The sequence below is a fragment of the Bubalus bubalis genome, chromosome 7 (genome assembly GCF_019923935.1).
Source record: "Bubalus bubalis isolate 160015118507 breed Murrah chromosome 7, NDDB_SH_1, whole genome shotgun sequence".
NCBI lineage: Eukaryota > Metazoa > Chordata > Mammalia > Artiodactyla > Bovidae > Bubalus > Bubalus bubalis.
In genome coordinates this window covers 80,095,256-80,113,888 of record NC_059163.1, presented here as the reverse complement: position 1 = coordinate 80,113,888, position 18,633 = coordinate 80,095,256, and the positions used below count along the sequence as shown (strand labels likewise).

General features: G+C 43.9%; 1 protein-coding gene across 6 annotated transcripts in view; it reads right to left on the bottom strand.

The window, feature by feature from the left end:
- Positions 1–18,633, bottom strand: part of FAM184B (family with sequence similarity 184 member B) — a 118,791-nt gene that overhangs the window by 52,426 nt on the left and 47,732 nt on the right. For all 6 annotated transcript variants that reach the window (XM_006063939.4, XM_044946057.2, XM_044946056.2 and 3 more), the window contains exons 2-5: positions 7,312–8,067; positions 6,230–6,365; positions 4,547–4,686; positions 3,775–3,981 (exon numbers count right to left, since the gene is read on the bottom strand). In XM_006063939.4, coding sequence (XP_006064001.4) covers positions 3,775–3,981; positions 4,547–4,686; positions 6,230–6,365; positions 7,312–8,067 — 1,239 coding nt within the window. The remainder of the gene's footprint in view (positions 1–3,774; positions 3,982–4,546; positions 4,687–6,229; positions 6,366–7,311; positions 8,068–18,633) is intronic.

Here is an 18,633-nt window from a genome sequence, read left to right as displayed (position 1 = left end):
ATTTCCAGGATGATGGAAATATTCTAAAATACAGTGCAGCTTATGTGTAGAAGTCCTTCAGCACTGTGCTATCCATTCCAGGAGCCATTAGCCACATATGGCAATTAAGCACTTGGAATATGGCTAGCTCACCTGAGGAATTGAATTTAAAATATTATTTAGTTGTGATTAATCCAAAATCACTGCAGATGGTGACTGCAGCCATGAAATTAAAAGACGCTTACTCCTCGGATGGAAAGTTATGACCAATCTAGATAGCATATTGAAAAGCAGAGACATTACTTTGCCAACAAAAGTCCATCTGGTCAAGGCTATGGTTTTTCCAGTGGTCATGTATGGATGTGAGAGTTGGACCGTGAAGAAGGCTGAGTGCCGAAGAATTGATGCTTTTGAACTGTGGTGTTGGAGAAGACTCTTGAGAGTCCCTTGGACTGCAAGGAGATCTAACCAGTCCATTCTGAAGGAGATCAGCCCTGGGATTTCTTTGGAAGGAATGATGCTAAAGCTGAAACTCCAGTACTTTGGCCACCTCATGTGAAGAGTTGACTCCTTGGAAAAGACTCTGATGCTGGGAGGGATTGGGGGCAGGAGGAGAAGGGGACGACAGAGGATGAGATGGCTGGATGGCATCACCGACTTGATGGACGTGAATTTGAGTGAACTCCGGGAGTTGGTGATGGACAAGAAGGCCTGGTGTGCTGCGATTCATGGGGTCACAAAGAGTCAGACATGGCTGAGCGACTGAACTGAACTGAACTGAATTTAAATGTAAATAACCAGATCAGATCAGATCAGTCGCTCAGTCATGTCTGACTCTTTGAGACCCCATGAATCACAGCAAGCCAGGCCTCCCTGTCCATCACCAACTCCCGGAGTTCACTCAGACTCACGTCCATCGAGTCAGTGATGCCATCCAGCCGTCTCATCCTCTGTCGTCCCCTTCTCCTCCTGCCCCCAATCCATCCCAGCATCAGATGGCAAGAATACACCGAACTGTACAAAAAAGATCTTCACGACCCAGATAATCACGATGGTGTGATCACGGACCTAGAGCCAGACATCCTGGAATGTGAAGTCAAGTGGGCCTTAGAAAGCATCACTACGAACAAAGCTAGTGGAGGTGATGGAATTCCAGTTAAGCTATTCCAAATCCTGAAAGATGATGCTGTGAAAGTGCTGCACTCAATATGCCAGCAAATTTGGAAAACTCAGCAGTGGCCACAGGACTGGAAAAGGTCAGTTTTCATTCCAATCCCAAAGAAAGGCAATGCCAAAGAATGCTCACATTACCACACAATTGCACTCATCTCACACGCTAGTAAAGTAATGCTCAAAATTCTCCAAGCCAGGCTTCAGCAATATGTGAACCATGAACTTCCTGATGTTCAAACTGGTTTTAGAAAAGGCAGAGGAACCAGAGATCAAATTGCCAACATCCGCTGGATCATAGAAAAAATAACCATAAGGGGCTACCAAATTAGACAGTGCAGTTCTGTAGGCAACGTCCAGGGCCCGTGGTTGGTGGTTGTCCGCTGTGTACATGGCAGGTCTGGCCTCAGAGGTGGTGGCAGGCATGTTTCCTTATCACTGACTGAGTAGCTGTCAAGCCTGGTTCCCTGGTTTTCCAGAAAGCTTCTCATTGCCCTTTACTACATTCCTTTCTTGCCCAAAGCACCTAGAGTGGGTTTGTGATGCCTGACACCCAGAATCATAAGTGACACAAATGAGGTGTAGAATGCAGCAGTGTCTAACACAGCTCAGTAGGGACTCAATAAACCTTTCCATGGTCTTCTAAGAATGTGTGGGCAAATGCTAATTATAGGACATGTACTCTGCTCTGTCTGTGACGATTAAGTAATAATATCCTCGACAGGGAAGGCAGATAGGCCCTCTGGGTCAACTCCAGCCCTTCTCCTGTAGAATCTTTTTCAGGTTAAGGTAGCATTCAGGATACATAACACACTTGTACTCAAGGGCCCAAAGAAACAGTGCCCTCTTAACTCTACAGGGGAAACAGTTATCTATTTTTAGTCCATGAATACCTGATTTGGGGCCTCTTCAAGGTTTTACCTTCCTCTAGTCTAAATGGCCTAATTTATATAATTTATGTCCCCAGTTTGTAGAAATGATCATAATTTAAAAAAAAAAAAAAACAGGAGGAAATGCAATTTATTTCTACATGATTCATTTCCCAAATGGATCCATGCCCCTGATTAGAGCTGAAATGGAATTTCTACACTCAGAGTCAGGCTTGGCTGACAGGTTACCAGGGCAACCTGTAGCTCCAGGAGAGTAACCGTCCCTCCCACTGACTGCGGCTCAGCATAGAAAGAGGGTTCAGCTGTATGAGGGCTGGATTTGTGCAACCAGTTGCTGCTCATCGGGAGGAAAGTGCTTTCAATACAGCTGCTTCCCATCCTGTGCAGGGATGGGAAATCATGGGCTCCAGAGTCAGGCTGTTGGGTTTTAATGTGGCTGCACCACTCACTGTCTGTGTGAGCAGATATATAACATCTTTGAGCCTCAGTTTTCTCATCTCTGAAATGGCAATATGAACACTCATTTTGTAACCCTGTTGGGAGGATTAAATGTGTTCTTAAGAATAAGTGCTTTATAAAGTATAGTGGGCACTAATATTATCACACATGACATCATCTAATGCACATGGTAACTAATCACAACCACTGTTTATCAAACTTTGAGTACATGTTTATGCACTGAGCTAATAGTTTATATACAAAACCATATTTAATGCACATAACAAGCCCCTAAAGTAATTATCTTTATTTTTAGAAAGGTTAAGTGACCAGTTTATGGTCATAAAGCTAATCAAAGAGTCAGGACTTGGACCCAGTACTAGTCTTTCATGAGTCCATTTATTTATCCAACACATATTTATTGAGTATCTACTACTTTTCACCACCACACACTGCATTCCTCAGTGATATATGATTCTCTTTCACTGGAAACTCAGAGCTGATAATGCAAGTTCTTAGATTAGAAAGAAGCCTTCTTATAATAATTACAGCACCACCTATGCTTACAATAATGCTGATTTACTTCACTCTTCTCCTAAAACATTCAAATACATATGTTATTTGCTTTCCTCAGCAAACACGAGGGATGAGGCTTTGCGTTCCTTCTCAGCAGAAAGCACCTCCTTTAGTGGGAATTTGGAGCAGTACTCACAGGCTGAGAAACTTCTCTCCTGCTGCCGACCCAGTGATTAATCAATTACCTGCATTTATCTAGTGCCTATTACACTGCAGGAACTATGATCTGCTTTGTTTTTTCGCATGGATTACTTCATGTAATCCTTGCAGCTACTCTGTTAGGTGCTATTATCAACATCTGTTTTATAAATGAGGAACCTGGGGCCCACAGAGATTTTCTGTGAGGGACTCAACTGTCCACAGCTGGAGGGTGGCAGAGCTGGGATTTGAATCCAGGCAGTCTGCCAGGTCCATGTGTTCGCTTCATTTTATTTCTCTCTGCTTTTGCAGAATAGAGGATTTGAATTTCCCTAAGTTAAACACTCATATGACACAATTCCACCCCACGCTAATGACGCTAAGCCCTACTGTCTCATGGTCCTGGAGTGCCCTGTCTCCTCCAGAAGACACTGAACTTCCTTTGGTCAGAGAACTAGCTGAGATCTGTACACAATAGGAGTTCAATAAATGCTTGAGGAAGGAAAGAAGAAACAAACAGGAAAGGAAGGAGGCAGAGGCAAGGAAGAAAAAAAGGAACGGTATCTCTGGAATGGAGTCTCACCTTCTGGAGCCTCTTCCTTTCAGCTTCCACCGATGAGCGAACTGACTTGATTTCCACCGTGTGCTTCTTCACCAAGTCTTCTAGGCGCTTCATCAGCTGGTCTTTGAGATGTTTCTTCTCCTCTTCTGTCTGATGTTTGATTTTGCGAAGGTCTTCTTCATATTTTTGCTTCATATATTCCGTCTCAATGCATGCTTCTTTCTTGGTCTATGAAAAGAAAAAGGGCTTGTAAAACTACCAGGGTAGAGAGAACAGGAAATCACCATTTCTCTTTTGTGCAACTTCTACAATGTTGATTACTGATTTAAAGCATGTATCACAAAGTACAGTAAAATTTATAAGATGATATGTTTGATATTTGTAAGAAACTCCATTTTATTCACCATCGGAAAAGGACTTTTTGGAGTAATGCATATATTGTCATAGGATCAGGTATTCCAGCCCACACTATAGCGCTTTAAAAAAACAAAAAACAAAAAACTTTGTTTTGACTGGGAGCATATAGCAGGAATCTTAAGCAAGTTTCCAGTTTCCCAGGAGCTGGTGATAAGGAGTTGGAAGAATTCCTCTATATTCTCAGTCTCCTAGTTCAAATGCCATGCAGTTGGCAGGACATTGGCTGGAAATTCACACCTACACATTCAGCCTTGAAACTATGGGACCTGTTGCTTCCAAGTAGACCTATCATGGTTTGGGGCTGGCCTCCCTCTGAAGCTTGTTCCAGCAGAGCCCCCTGTGACTGCTGCATCCCCAGGGCTGGGTCAGACACTACCTGTGTATCTGTGCCTCCTTTTCTGCAGGGACATTCCTTGGCAAAGTTCTGGTCCTGCTGAGGATGGAGACTGCAGGCTTCCAAATTATTCTCTTTCCTTAGGACTTCATTCTCTGAAACTCTCTCTGTCTTCATGTCACCTGTAAGCACAAGTTTCAACATCATTGGGAATGCCCTTGGCCTGGGCCTTGTGCCGGAGGCCTCTGCAGGTTACCATTCTGCTATTCAACTCCCCTATGTAAACCCTGCTCCATGGCCTTCTGGCCTCAAGTATGGTCAAGATGGTGATTGTCACCTTTGCCCAAGCAGCATCTTGAGTTCACATAGTTGCCCTGCCCTCCCTTCTAAAACTAGTCATCTTTTACATAGGTTAAAAAATTGAAGATGTTCCTGAACATATGTACATTCAAAGGATTTAAATTCAAAGAGATTTCAAGTATAAGACAAAAATTAAATATGACTAGAATTGCTCCGGAGAAGGCAATGGCACCCCACTCCAGTACTTTTGCCTGGAAAATCCCATGGACAGAGGAGCCTGGTAGGCTGCAGTCCATGGGGTCGCTAGAGTCAGACACGACTGAGTGACTTCACTTTCACTTTTCACCTTCATGCATTGGAGAAGGAAATGGCAACCCACTCCAGTGTTCTTGCCTGGAGAACCCCAGGGACGAGGGAGCCTGGTGGGCTGCCGTCTATGGGGTCGCACAGAGTTGGACATGACTGAAGCGACTTAGGAGCAGCAGCAGAATTGCTCAGTTTCTTCCCATATTCCCCAAGGTACTTATGCCTTACTTCTAAGACCACCATACCCACTGGTTCCAATTCACACTTTCGAGCCCAAAGTGATTTCTTCTTTCCCAGACATCTTGTTCCTCTGCTGCCTGGGATGCACTCATGATATGAAAGCATGTAAAGTAACAGTCCCATAATCTCCCTGGAGGCAGAGCCTATGTTTTGTGCCCTTGTTATATATCCCAGTGTCAAACTGATCACACTATATTCAAGAACGTTCTGATGAGGGAGCTCAGTGGAAAGCACTTTTTTGTTGTTGTTCAGTCGCTAAGCCATGTCCAGCTCTTTGTGACTCCATGGACTGCAGCACATCAGGCTTCCCTGTCCTCCACTATCTCCCCGAGTTTGCTCAAGTTGATGTCCAATGAGTCAATGATGTTATCTAACCTTATCTCAAAGAAAGCACTTTGGAGTCAGATAACCTGTGTATCTTACACTATCACCAGCCAGCTGGCTGGCCTTAAGCTAGCCACATAACTTTTCTCTGGTTCATTTCTTCATCTGTGACATGGGATACTGACAATACCTAACTCACAAAACTATTGGGAACATCCAATATCATCACTGTGTGAAAGATGTTGGAGTATAAAGTGTTGACTAAGTCTAGGGAAAAGCCAGAGCTGAGAAGTTCAGGCACTATGGTGGACTGGATGGAGAACTATCTGGGAGCCAGAGATCCTTCTGCATCATGCCTTTTAGATATCTGATCTGTGGCAGCTGTGGGTGTTGGCTTGCTTATGTCCTGCATGATGGGACTTACCACCAGGCAGGTCAGATCAAAGAGCCCTGCCCTCCATTCTGCTCCCTTAACAGTCTCAAGGCTGCAAGCAGTGCCAAGCCAACCTGGTGGCCAACTTTTGCTCTGTAAGGAAACCAGTTGGGGCATCTCACCGGTTTTCTGTGTCACATGACACTCCTGCAACATCAGCTTATCTTTGGCAATGGCCAGCTTCTCCCCAAGTTTTTTTGCCGTGCTTTTCAACTCTGAATTCTCCTGTCGAGCCTCCTTGAGCTGCACATCCAGGTCCTAAACAAAGAGACAGGGTGTCATTTCACTGGTTCTGTGCAGACACATCCTATGTACATCAGCTCTTAAAAGTGGGTAAATGCACAGCATGTACCATTAATCTCTGGAATTCAGCAGCTCAGTGTTCATCAAATCCTGATTCATCCTCTGATTGGCTGTGTGGTGTTCAGCAAGTTATTTAATCTTTCTGTGCTGTGCTAAGTCGCTTCAGTCATGTCTGACTCTTTGTGACTATAGATGGTAACCCGCCAGACTCTTCTGTCTTTGGGATTCTCCAGGCAAGAATACTGGAGTGGGTTGCCATGCTCTCCTCCAGGGGATCTTCTGGACCCAGGGATTGAACATGTGTCTCTTATATCTGCTACATTAGCGGGTGGGTTCTTTACCACTAGCCTGGGAAACCTCAGCCTTTCTGTAGTGAGGATTAAATGAGATAAAATGGGACAGAAAACAATGCTCAGGAAATATGAAAGATACTAGCTGCTGTTACTTTTAGAGATGGGCTTCACATAACTAACTTGTCACTGGTCCAATTTTCCACAAATATAAAGCCTCAAGGACGTTAGGACAGGCAAGTTGTTATGGAGTGAGTAGGGGCTTTGGAATTAGGCTGAACTGAGTTCAAACACTTTTCAGCTGTGTGCCCAGCTACGATCCTCCTTAAGCTTCTCAATTTCAGTTTTACCTTTTCATCTGTAAATTGTAAGTCTCTCCACTCTCAAAGGACAGGGATCAAGTCCAGCCTACCATGTGTCTCCTGAACACAGCCCTGGCCTGGCACATAGTAGGTGTTCAATAGATATTTCCTTAATAAATGTGGTTGAACTCAATGAAGGTAATAATGCTCACTTTGGCAGAAGTCACAGTGCCTGATGAGTGGTAGGTGTTCATATTACCGGCCATGGTTATTCTCACACTTGGGAGGTAGGAAGAGCCCCTGCTTTACCTGAATGCGGTCCTTCAGCTTTTGGGCATACTTCTTCAGGTCACTAATCTTGCGGCCTCTGTGCTCCAGATCCCCTTCCAGCTTCCGGACCTGGGCCTGCAGGGCTGCCTCCTGGGCCTGGAAGTTCTTCCGGAGGTCGGTCTCCTTCTCCTGCCACTGCCACAGGGCCTCACTCACAGACTGCTGCATCGCCTGCCGGACCGCCTCGTTTTCCCGCTCGTACGTGGCCTGCAGCTCCTCGGCCTTCCGCGCGTAGTCCTTGCTCAGCTGCTGGTTCTCCGCTCGCAGCCGCTCCACTTCCAGCAGGACCTCCCGCATCTCGGGGCCGCAGCCCGGCTCGGCCTTGGGCTCGGGACCCTCCTGGGTGAGCTGGTCCCACCGGGGTGCCTCGTGACCACTCAGGTGCCGGAGCCTCTTCTCATAGTCGGCCTTGAGTTCCAGCATCTCCTTGGAGAGGGTGAGCACCCGCTCGGCGTGCTCGGCCTCCACCCTCAGCTCCCTCTCCTGGGTCTCCAGCCTGCAAGAGGCCGACTGGGCCAGTGCCTCCTGTGTCAGCTGCTTCTGCAGCTCCAGGGCACTCTCCAGTGCCTGGATGCGCTGCCGCAGGGCCTCCTCTTCGCCCACGCGGCCCTGCGCCTGCAGGAGCCTGGCCTCGGTCTCGGCCACCGCCTGCTGCAGCTCCTCCTGGTGGGCCTCGCGCAGTGCCTCCATGCCCGCCTCGGTCTCGTCCTGGCGGGTGTTCAGGGCGTAGATCACCTGAGGGAAAAGTCACAGAGCTGGGTTAGCCGGAGGGGTGTGGGTGTGTGTGAAGGGCCACAGTGACCACAGAGGGCCTTGACCCTGGCAGTGACTCAGGCTGATCCCCAGGAGCTGCACCTGAGAACAGGATTTGACTGGAAGTGATTTATTAGATATTGTCCCAAGGAGAAACCAATAAGGAGTTCCTTAGGGGCTTCTGGGGAGTGCCATGGGAATCAAGCAAAGGGTCTGAAACACTTAGGGACACAGAACGCACCCCTGAAAACCAAACCAAAACAAAATACAACAAAACACTAGAAAACAGAATTCAGCAATGTATAAAAAGTATTATATACCATGACCAAATGGGATTTATCCCAGAAGTGCAAAATTGATTTAACATCTGAAAATCAGTTAATGTGAGATATCACATGAATAGCATAGAGGGTGAAACCCACAAGATTGTCTCAACAGACAGAAGAAAACCATTTGACAAAATCCAATCCCTCCTCTTGACAAAAACACTGACTTAACAAGAAAGAGAAGGGAACTCCCTCCTCCCAATAAAGGGCATCTATGAAAAACCCACAGCTAACATCGTACTCCCTGGTGAAAAACTGTTCTCTGTAACTTTAGGAACAAGGCAGAAACAGGGCTATGTGCCGAATACACATTTAGGATCTCAGAAAATCCTCATGGCAACCCTGCCAAGTTGGTATCTTTGTCCCCATTCTAAGAATGAACCATTGAGGTTCAGAGAAATTAAGCAACTTTTGCAAGGTCACAAGGGATAAGAAGATTTGACTAACTCGTGCTCACAGCACGATACTGCACTGCATCTCACTATTCTGCTTGAGCTTTCATTCATTGACGCATTTACCCAATATCTCAGATGTGCCATTTTCTGTGCTGAGTACTGGAAATACATGCTGATCAATAAGTCAACTGAAGTTGTGATCTCAAAAATATATTTCAGTGGGAGAGTCAGATAAGATTATGGTGGGTTTTAGTGCACTAAGTGCTATGAAAGTGATCAGCACTAGTTATTAGCAAAGCACAGAGGAATGGTGTAGTGGAAGACTTTCCAGAAAAGGGGAACCTTGCCTCCTCATCCTTGGGGGTGACCAGTTCCCGTTAATATGTCAACCTCTGTATAGGCATGAACAACTGACTTCTTCATGTTGCCTCAGAGCATTTGGTATGAAGTTGAGCACAGGGTAGGTTCATAATAAGTATCTATTATGGTACTGTTGCCAGTCATCAAAGACTCATGCTTTCTTTCCACAGAGTTGATGCAGAGAAATAGCCACCAGGCCAAGAGCCATTTCCTAGTCCCCGTGCATCTGTGGGATGCACAGGGACCACATGACTAGTGATTACAAGTGGAATGTGTCCTGAGGTGGATGTATGTCATGTCAGGTCCAGTGTTGGGGTTAGGGTTAAGAGGAGGGTTAACCAGGAGGCATGTCCTTTCCACAGTCCCTTTTTCCATCTGCCAACTTATTGTGGAGTGCAAGATGGAAAGTGCCTGGGTCCTCAGTGACTGAGTAGAAGGCCACCTGCTCACCAGGAGCACTGGTATTGATTTCTGCACTAACAAGAAATAAACTATCTAAAGCCTTGACATTTATTTGTTACAACAGCTATGATCACTGTGGAAGAACTCACAGGACTCAGCATATAGTCATACTTATGGCTATGATTAATTATAGAGAAAGGATACAAAGCAAAATCAGCAAGTAGAAAACAAGCTTGGCAGTGGTGAGGGTGGCGGGGAGTCTTGAGAAAAACAAGATGAAAGCTTGTAAGAATCCTTCCCAAATGGAGTCACACAGGATTTACTTAATTTCCCTGGCAAGGAGTTGTGACAACACATGTGAAATAGTGCCTACCAAGAAGCTTACTGAAGACTTAGCAAGGTTTTTATTCAGGGCTAGTCAGGTAGACAGGCTTCTTTGGTAGCTCAGCTGGTAAAGAATCCACCTGCAATACAGGAGACCCCAGTTTGATTACTGGGTGGGGAAGATCCACTGGAGAAGGGATAGGCTACCCACTCCAGTATTCTTGGGCTTCCCTGGTGGCTCAGACGGTAGGAATCTGCCTGCAAATGCGGGAGACATGAGTTCGATCCCTGGGTTGGGGAGATCCACTAGAGGAGGGCATGGCAACCCACTCCAGTATTCTTGCCTGAAGAATCCCCATGGACAGAGGAGACTGGCAGGCTGCAATCCATGGGGTTGCAGAGCTGGACACGACTGAGCGACCAAGCACAGCACAGTCAGGTTGATAACTTCTCTTGGGCATTACCAAAATTTCAGACTCCCAGAAGGAAAGTAAGTGCTCACGTAAGTCAAACTGTTTGCAGACAGTTAAGGCCTGCTGAGATATTCTTATCAGTGTGGGTGGTGGAAACCCTCTGGAAATCCAAGTTCCCAGATGGCAGCCAAGAGCAACTTTGCGAAAAGGCCAGCTAAGGAGAAGCAATCTCAGATGCGCTATATTAACTTTTCTGCACACCTGATATTCCAACTGATTAAAAAAAAAAGACTGATTTTTCTCTTCAATGGAGTCAAGCTGTGCCAGGTCAAATCTTAACATAAATTGGGTTTTCTCATGTGAAGAACAAAGCATCCTTGAAAAGGTTATTCCATGAAATAGGGCATTGTGACTACACTGAGGAATAGGATTCCAAAGAGAGATTTGCAGAAGCAGATGCCCTGAATGGGAATACACATGAAACAGACAAGCACAACAAGTAAAAGACTAGACTTTGGAGTATGCGCTGCCTGAATGTAGATCCTATTTGCCATTGTGTGGATGCCATACAATGTATGGATCCAGAAGCTGCTCTCTGTGTGAGCTTGGGTGTGCTATATAATCTTGCTGGCTTCCATTTCCTCATTTGTACAATGGGGAGAATGAAGTTCCTGCTTTATGAGTTTCAGTCAGTTGGTCAGTTGCTCAGCCACTCAGTCATGTCCGACTTTTTGTGACACCATGGACTGTAGCCTGCCAAGCTCCTCTGTTCATGGAATTTCCCAGGCAAGAATACTGGAGTGGGTTGCTATGTCCTGCTCTAGGGGATCTTCTCAACCCATGGATCAAACCCGTGTCTCCTGAATCTCCTGCATTGGCAAGTGGGTTCATTACCACTGTACCACCTGGGAAACCCCTTAATGAGGTTACTGAAGGATTAAATGAGGCAGTGCTCTACTGCATGTTGCATAGTGCCTGGCTCACAAAAAGAACCTATGGGACCTGGCTGTTCTTATCATGGTTGCCCACAGGACACTTTTAGCCTGACAGGGATTTCTGGGGCAGTGGCACTTCTCTTAAGGAAGGCAATAGAGAAGAACTGGTGGAGGAGGGATCCTCTGGAGTAAAAAAGACCTAGATTTAACTACCTAGGAGCAGAGGTTACTGGTGGGTCCTGTATCTGTTTTTCTCCTTAATCCTTAGAAATAGAACCCTTACCTTTCCTATGGGCACACTGCCACATTTCTCAGCCTCCCTTGTAACTCAGAGCAGCTAAGTGACCAAGCTTTGTCCAGTTGAATATAAACAGAGGTGTCATTATTTCTTCTGGGGTGAACCTCCTATTACCAAGCAGTCATTTTGGATGCTGAAGGGGACACCACAGGCTAAGGCTGGCAAGAAATAAGAGGAGCCAGGGTCTCTAACACAGTGGAAAGCCATGCCAGCCCTGCAGTGATTCCACACGGATTGCACTGGGTTTTCTGTCGTTCACAAACTAATTCTATTTGGTAGACATACTTCTCAACTCTTTTTAAAATTGCTTATGTTATTTCACTTCTTGAAGCCTCAGTTTCTTACCTGTAAGAGAGATAATCCAGACCCAGTTTTTTTTTGTTTTTGTTTTTTTTTTTGAGGATCAAGTAGTATTACATCTAAATATGTGTTGGCACAAAATAGGTACTTATTAAATGTTTCTTCTTCTTCTTCTTTCTCACACTATGTCCTCAAAAAGAAACATCCCTTGTTTTTGGAAACATAATCTGGCCCACCCTCCCACCCCACCCCACCCTCAGCACATGAAATTGTTGAGTAGATTTTGAATATACCCACCCTTCTGCTCCTGGTGCCTCACAGGCCACTTGGCAACACTTCCTCTGCCACCTGCTCACTTTTGTTCACTCACCACCTTCTTACTCAACTGAAACTTCAAGTAGCTGGCCCAAGTCTCATTTGTGAATCCTTCTCAGGAGGAAGTCAACTTCAGAATCCATCAAGGGACATGAATAATTCAGCAGTCAAGAGCAATACTGAGCAAGTTGCAATGTCTTCCCAAGGGTTTTAGAAATCCACCGCTAATGGTTTGATTCCAGAGACAATGTCTGCAGTGGACCTGTTAAGGTCTTAAAGGTTGAAAATTCCATGAACAGACGAGCCTGGTGGGTTACTGTTCATGGGGTCACAAAGAGTCAGACATAACTGAGCAACTGAGCATGCACGCATGCATGCACTGTAGGTTTAACAAAGCTATAATTAATGAATTCTGAGCATCAGATCCTATGGAAAGTCTCCATTGAGTCTGGCAGCATGAGTCAGAAGTAAAATGGAAAAGGAAAACAGGAAATAATACTTATCAAGTGCCCTCAGAATATAACCTTCTCTGGGTCAGGTAATAGATACATTATTTGTCAATAAATTTAACAGTTTTACAAAGTGGACATTCTCATACTTATTTTACAGATGAGGAAACTGACGTTGGGCGGGGTTAATTTAACATCTAGGGTTTATAAAGCATGGTGTTTAAAAGGAGGCTTTGGATTCTGCTGGACCTGTAGCTCTACCTCTCTCTAACTCTGTAACCTTGAGGGCATTATTGAACTTCTCTGATTCTCTGTCACTTGGGAGAGAAATGCCTATTTCATAGACTTATTTGGAGATTAAAATGACACACTGAACCTAATACCCTTAGCAGCATTCCTAGCACAAAGTAAACATCAAGAAATTTTGTCATTATTTTTACTATTATTGCGAAGTGTACTTGCTCAGTCATGTCCGACTTTTTGCAAACCCATGAACTGTAGCTCGCCAGGTGCTTCTGTCCTTGAAATTCTCCAGGCAAGAATACTGGAGTGGATTGTCATTCCCTTCTCCAGAGGATCTTCCCAACCCAGGGATCAAACCCAGGTCTCCTACATTGCAGGCAGATTCTTTACTGTCTGAGCCACTGGGGAAGCCCATTATTATTGCCAAGACAATGCTAAAAATAAATAATAAAATAAATAAAATAATGCTTAAAAATACAGATGCTAGGATTGAAACCCAAATCCTTTTGGATCCCCAAATTAAAAGAAACAGAAAAATAAGTTTGTTTAGAAAAAAACTGGTGATATTCTTTCATTAGGTATTTTTACAGCTTTTACTACACACTCAACATGGTGCTTCTCATCTGATTGGCAAGTTCTTCCTCATCTCCCATCCTTCAAATAAAAGGGCCCCAGAACTTAGGCCTCAGACTTTCTCTCCTCTACTAACATTTTCTTGAGATTTCATTCAATCTCATGATTTTATGTACGCTCTTTTGGTTAGTGACTGTCAAATTTATATGTCTAGGCTGGACCTGTCACCTGAATGTCAGATTTATGTCCTGTTGCTTATCAATATCCCCATTATCTAATATGCACCTCAAATTTAATTCTGGAGATTTTTCCTTCAAAACTTGCTCTTTGTACATTAATCCCCATCTTGCTCCATGGCAACCCCTTCTTTCAGCTGCTTAGGTCAAATTTTGGAGTCTATTAATAAACATGTGAAAGGAAGCTGAATATTACTAATTATTTGGAAAATACAAATCAAAACTGCAATGAAATACCACTTCATGCCCATTAGGATGATCATCATCAAAAAACAAAAAATAAGTGATGAGGATGTGGAGAAATTGCAGCTGTATTGTGAGTGGGAACATAAAATAGTGCAACTGATATGGAAAATGGTGTGGTGGTTCCTCAAAAAATTAAACACAAAATTACCATGTGATCCAGCTATTCCATTTTGGAATTTCAATTTCAAAATAATTGAAAACGGGAACTTGAATAGATACTTGTACACCCATGTTCACAGCATTATTAACACCTGCCAAAAGGTGGAAACAACCCAAGTGCCCATTGATAGGTAAATGGATAAACAAAATGTGGTATATACCTGCAATGATATATTACTCAGCTTTAAGAAGAGAAAGATTCTGACACACGCAACCACATGGATGAACCTTAAAGATATTAAGCTAAGTCAAATAAGCCGGTCCCAAATGGACAGATATGGTATATGATTCCACTTATATGAGGTACCTAGAGTAGTAAAATTCACAGAGATAGAAAGTAGAAGGCTGTTTGCCAGGGGCTGCAAGAAGAGGGTACCAGGGAGCTAGTGTTTAATGAGTACAGAGTTTTCATTCGGGAAGATGAAAAAGTTCTCGAGACAGACGGTGGGGACGGCTGCACAACAAGGTGAATGTATTTAACATCACTGAACTTTACACTTAAAAATGACAAATTCTATGTTATTTATATTTTACCAGAATAAAAAGTTTACAGCTATCTGTGTCCCAAATCTGTCTCTGACATTCCAAATGCATTCCAGCATCTAATCCTGAATCTTGCCATTTCTCACCATCCCATCCTACCCTTAATTTGAGTCACGAATACCTCTCACCTGAACCATTACAATGACCTCGATCCTTGTTTCTACTTTGCCATCTAAGGTCTGTTAAAATTCAGTCAAATCATGTCTCCCCACTGTTCCAAACCTTCTGATGATTAACCACGCAGGACAAGTCAGAGCCTTACAACAGCCAAAAGGAAGGTTACGTGTTCTGGCTTCTCACGACCTTTCTGAGCTCACGTCATCCTCTTCTCTTTCTCACTCCCTTCACTACAACCACATGGACATCCTTGCCATGCCTCAATCATGCAATCATACTCACTCACTGTATCTCCATGAATATTGTTGCTTCTTCTGGGACAACCGTTCTCCTTCGGGTTTCTGCTCATTTGCCACCTCATCAGTGAGACCTGCCTTGATTACTCCCCAAATCAGTGCTCTCCCCATACCTCATCCTGCTTTATTTTTCTTCATGTCACCTTTATCTGACATATCATATATTTTACATGTTTTTTAAAAATTTGCTTATTGGTCTTCCTCTTGAGAATAAGTGTTATGTGCAGGTATGTTCTTTTGTCTGTTGTGTCCACTACTAGATCCCAGAATAGTGCCTGACATGTGGAAAGGCCTCTGTAACTATTTGTTGAATGAATGAAATATTTCTTTATCCTAGCACGAAGGTATCAGATGCAGAGGATTCTTGAGTTGGGTTTGAAAATATGAGCAAGTATCAGCCAAGTGAAGAGAAAGAGGAAGAACATAGAGGTGGGGGGAATGTCAGGACCAAGAAGTAGCACAAAGACATGAAATCAGGGGGACTGGGAGGAGGTATGCAGTGGGAGTCCTCCTGGTCAGAGCCTGGTGAGGGACATTGGCAGGAAAGGGGGAACACCATGACCCAGTGCTAGACAGGTGGGCAGAGGTCAGACACTAAACAGTCCACCATCCATGTGAAGGAGTTTGGACTTTATCCTGTTTACATAGCAAGCAGCATGTAGACATAGAATACATAGCATGTAGTCTGCATGTGGTCATGCAGACTCCCATACCTTGCCCAGAGATGTGGCAGGTCTGGGGCAGGGAGAAGCCAGGACCTGCCTTTTTAACATCTGGTTGCTCAGGGCCTTGGGCTCTAAAAGCAAATGGGTGCATACCTGAAGGAACTCTGGCTTCTGTGCCATGTAGGAAGCTTTTCTTACAAGATTCTGCCTTTCTGAAACTACAGGGAATAAAACTCTCTGTAATGGTTAATTTTACATGTCAGCCTGACTGGGCCATGAGGGGCTGAGATATCTGGTTAAATATTATTCTGGGTGTGTCTGTGTTTCTAGATGAGGTTAACATTTGAATCTGTCGACTGAGTAAGGCAGACTGCCCTCCCCAGTGTGGGTGGGCCTTCTTCAATATCCAGTGGAGGCCTGGATAGAACAAAGCCTGGGTTAGGGAAAATTCACCCTGACAGCTTGAGATGGAATGCAAGTCTTCTCTTGTCCTCAGATTAAGATTTATACCATTGGTTTTCCTGGTTCTCAGGCCTTTAGATTCAGACTGGGATTTGCACCACCAGCACCCAAGGATCTCCAACTTGCAGATGGTCTATTTGGGACTTTTAAGTTTCCAAAATCATGTGAGACAATTTCTCATAAGAAGTCTCTTTCTCTATATATATCCTATTGGTCTTGTCCCTCTGGAGAAACTTGATTAAGACATTCCCTATTTCATATGTTTGGGGACCACTGCCTTGGCTTCAGTTTGGAGTCCGGATGTGATTGGGGGCACGGAGAACAGGGGAATGAGTTGGGGTAAAGGCTGGAATTAGAGCAGGGGAAAGGGGTGTGGATCAAGAGCTGCCAATGAGGAACAGTGGCAGGGCCATTGACTCACTAGGTGTGGGATGGGAGAGAGGAAAAAGTCCAGAGGATTCTCCAGCTGGCATGACTAGGGGTGTGTCCACGCCATCCCACCTCAGAAGCACAGCATGCCAGAACATGGATAGGGCAAGGGTCATTGACTCATGGCCCTGCACACAAAGGAGCCCCAACTTCCCTGACACAAAGTCAGAAAGAGGACTAGCTAAATCTTAAGAAGGAAGTTCTGCATGTGGGTGCTGAAACTCCTGAGAAGAGCAGAGGTCATGTGGTTAATGTTCCTTCCTTTATGGAAATGGATTAAAACAGGTCCTAAAAAAGGCTGGGCACTTGCAGGCAAATGGACTTGGAATGTATTTCTAGATGGAGTCCAAAACACTGATTAAAATCTCACCATTACTGATCAGAGAGCTGTAGGCAATTGGCTGCACATGGCATTGAGCTGTGAGGCATAAGCTTCTGAATAATGGAAGCTCAACTGTCTCCCAAGCCAATTTAGACTGAGACTTAGCTGAAAGGTAAGGGCAGTCTCTGCAGGATGCTCTTACTGAGAGACCCTCCCTTAATGAGAGCTCCTGCTCTTACTGACAGAGGCCAACACTCACAGATATAAGTCTGTCTGCCTTCCAGAGAGTTTCACCACCTGCATAAGCTGAGGGACCTGCATAAGAAAAGAATTAAAAAAAAAAGAGTGGATATATGTATAACCAATTCACTTTGCTGTATACCTGAAACTAATACAACACTGTGAATCAACTATACTCCAATAAAATTTTTTTTAAAAGAAAAGCTTAAAACAAACAATCAAACAAAAAGATGAGGGACCTGGAAAGGGACCATCTTTTGAAGCTTGAACGACTGTTTACAGTTTCTTAGAATGCAAAGACTAGGGTTAGTGCCCTTGGTTATTCAACCTAGTCAATAGTTATGCATATGTATTGCAATACTTCTTTTGTGAACAAAATCAATACAAAAAAGTATTTAAAAATCAATACAAAGAAACCTTAATATCTCTCACACGAAATATTTTTAACAGAGAGGTAATCCAAATAAGAGCATCAAAATCTATAACCACAGAAAGAAACAAAATCGTGTGAACTTTATAGCAGAAAGAGCAGCACTTCAAGTTTGCCTGCTTTAGATTACATATTATAAATGTAAATTTATAATAATTTATAAATTATTACAATATTTATAAACTCTGAAAGCAGATTTTCTGTGCGCATCTATATGGACACACATATCCATTTGTTCCATACAAACGATACCACACTGAGTGCTAATGTTCATTTACACAGCACTTTACAGTTCACAAAGCATCTTTACAAGGTAAATCCCACAGAATGAAAACTAAATATATTGAATGTGCATTCTAAAGGGGATTCTTATTTTCTCCACTGTTCTCTGTGTGTGTGTGTGGGATAATCTCTTTAAACATTTTCCAATCCATTTATTGTACCATCTATATAATCCTCAAACAATATGTTTCAAGTGACATAGTCTTGTCCAAATACCACATTAAAACCCACAGATTCATTTACTACATGTGGGTCAGCTTTGCAAATTGTCCTTGCAGTCATGGCTGAATTTCTGTGTTCTGGCAGCACGTGGCTTTGAGTACAGCAATGGAGAGTTTTATTCTCAATTTATGGGTGATGGGTGCATGCTGCACACTTAAATTGCACGCCAGAAACAGAAGGGCCACCTTGTGTCAAGTTCCTGCTAGTTTATTTCAACAATCTTTCGCAGAGGACCCACTGTGTGCCTGCTGGTTGCCTGGTCCAGTGTTTGGTATCAAACACAAGGCTGAGTAAGTAATCAGAGCATCTTTTGTCTCCGACTGGTACTACGGAGCGTATTTACAGGAGAACAGAGCCCTTCCCAGCCTCCCAAATCAGGGACCCCAATGTCAGAACTAAATTACTCTAAATTAAAATAAAAAGGATGTAAAAGTGAGGATGCAACATGGTTCCAAAATCAAACACACACATCAACATAGAAAAAGGTCAAGAATGTATTAAAAACATGACCAAGGTTATCTCTGAATGGTAATAGTGAAGGGTATCCATTTTTCTCCTTTTTTTAA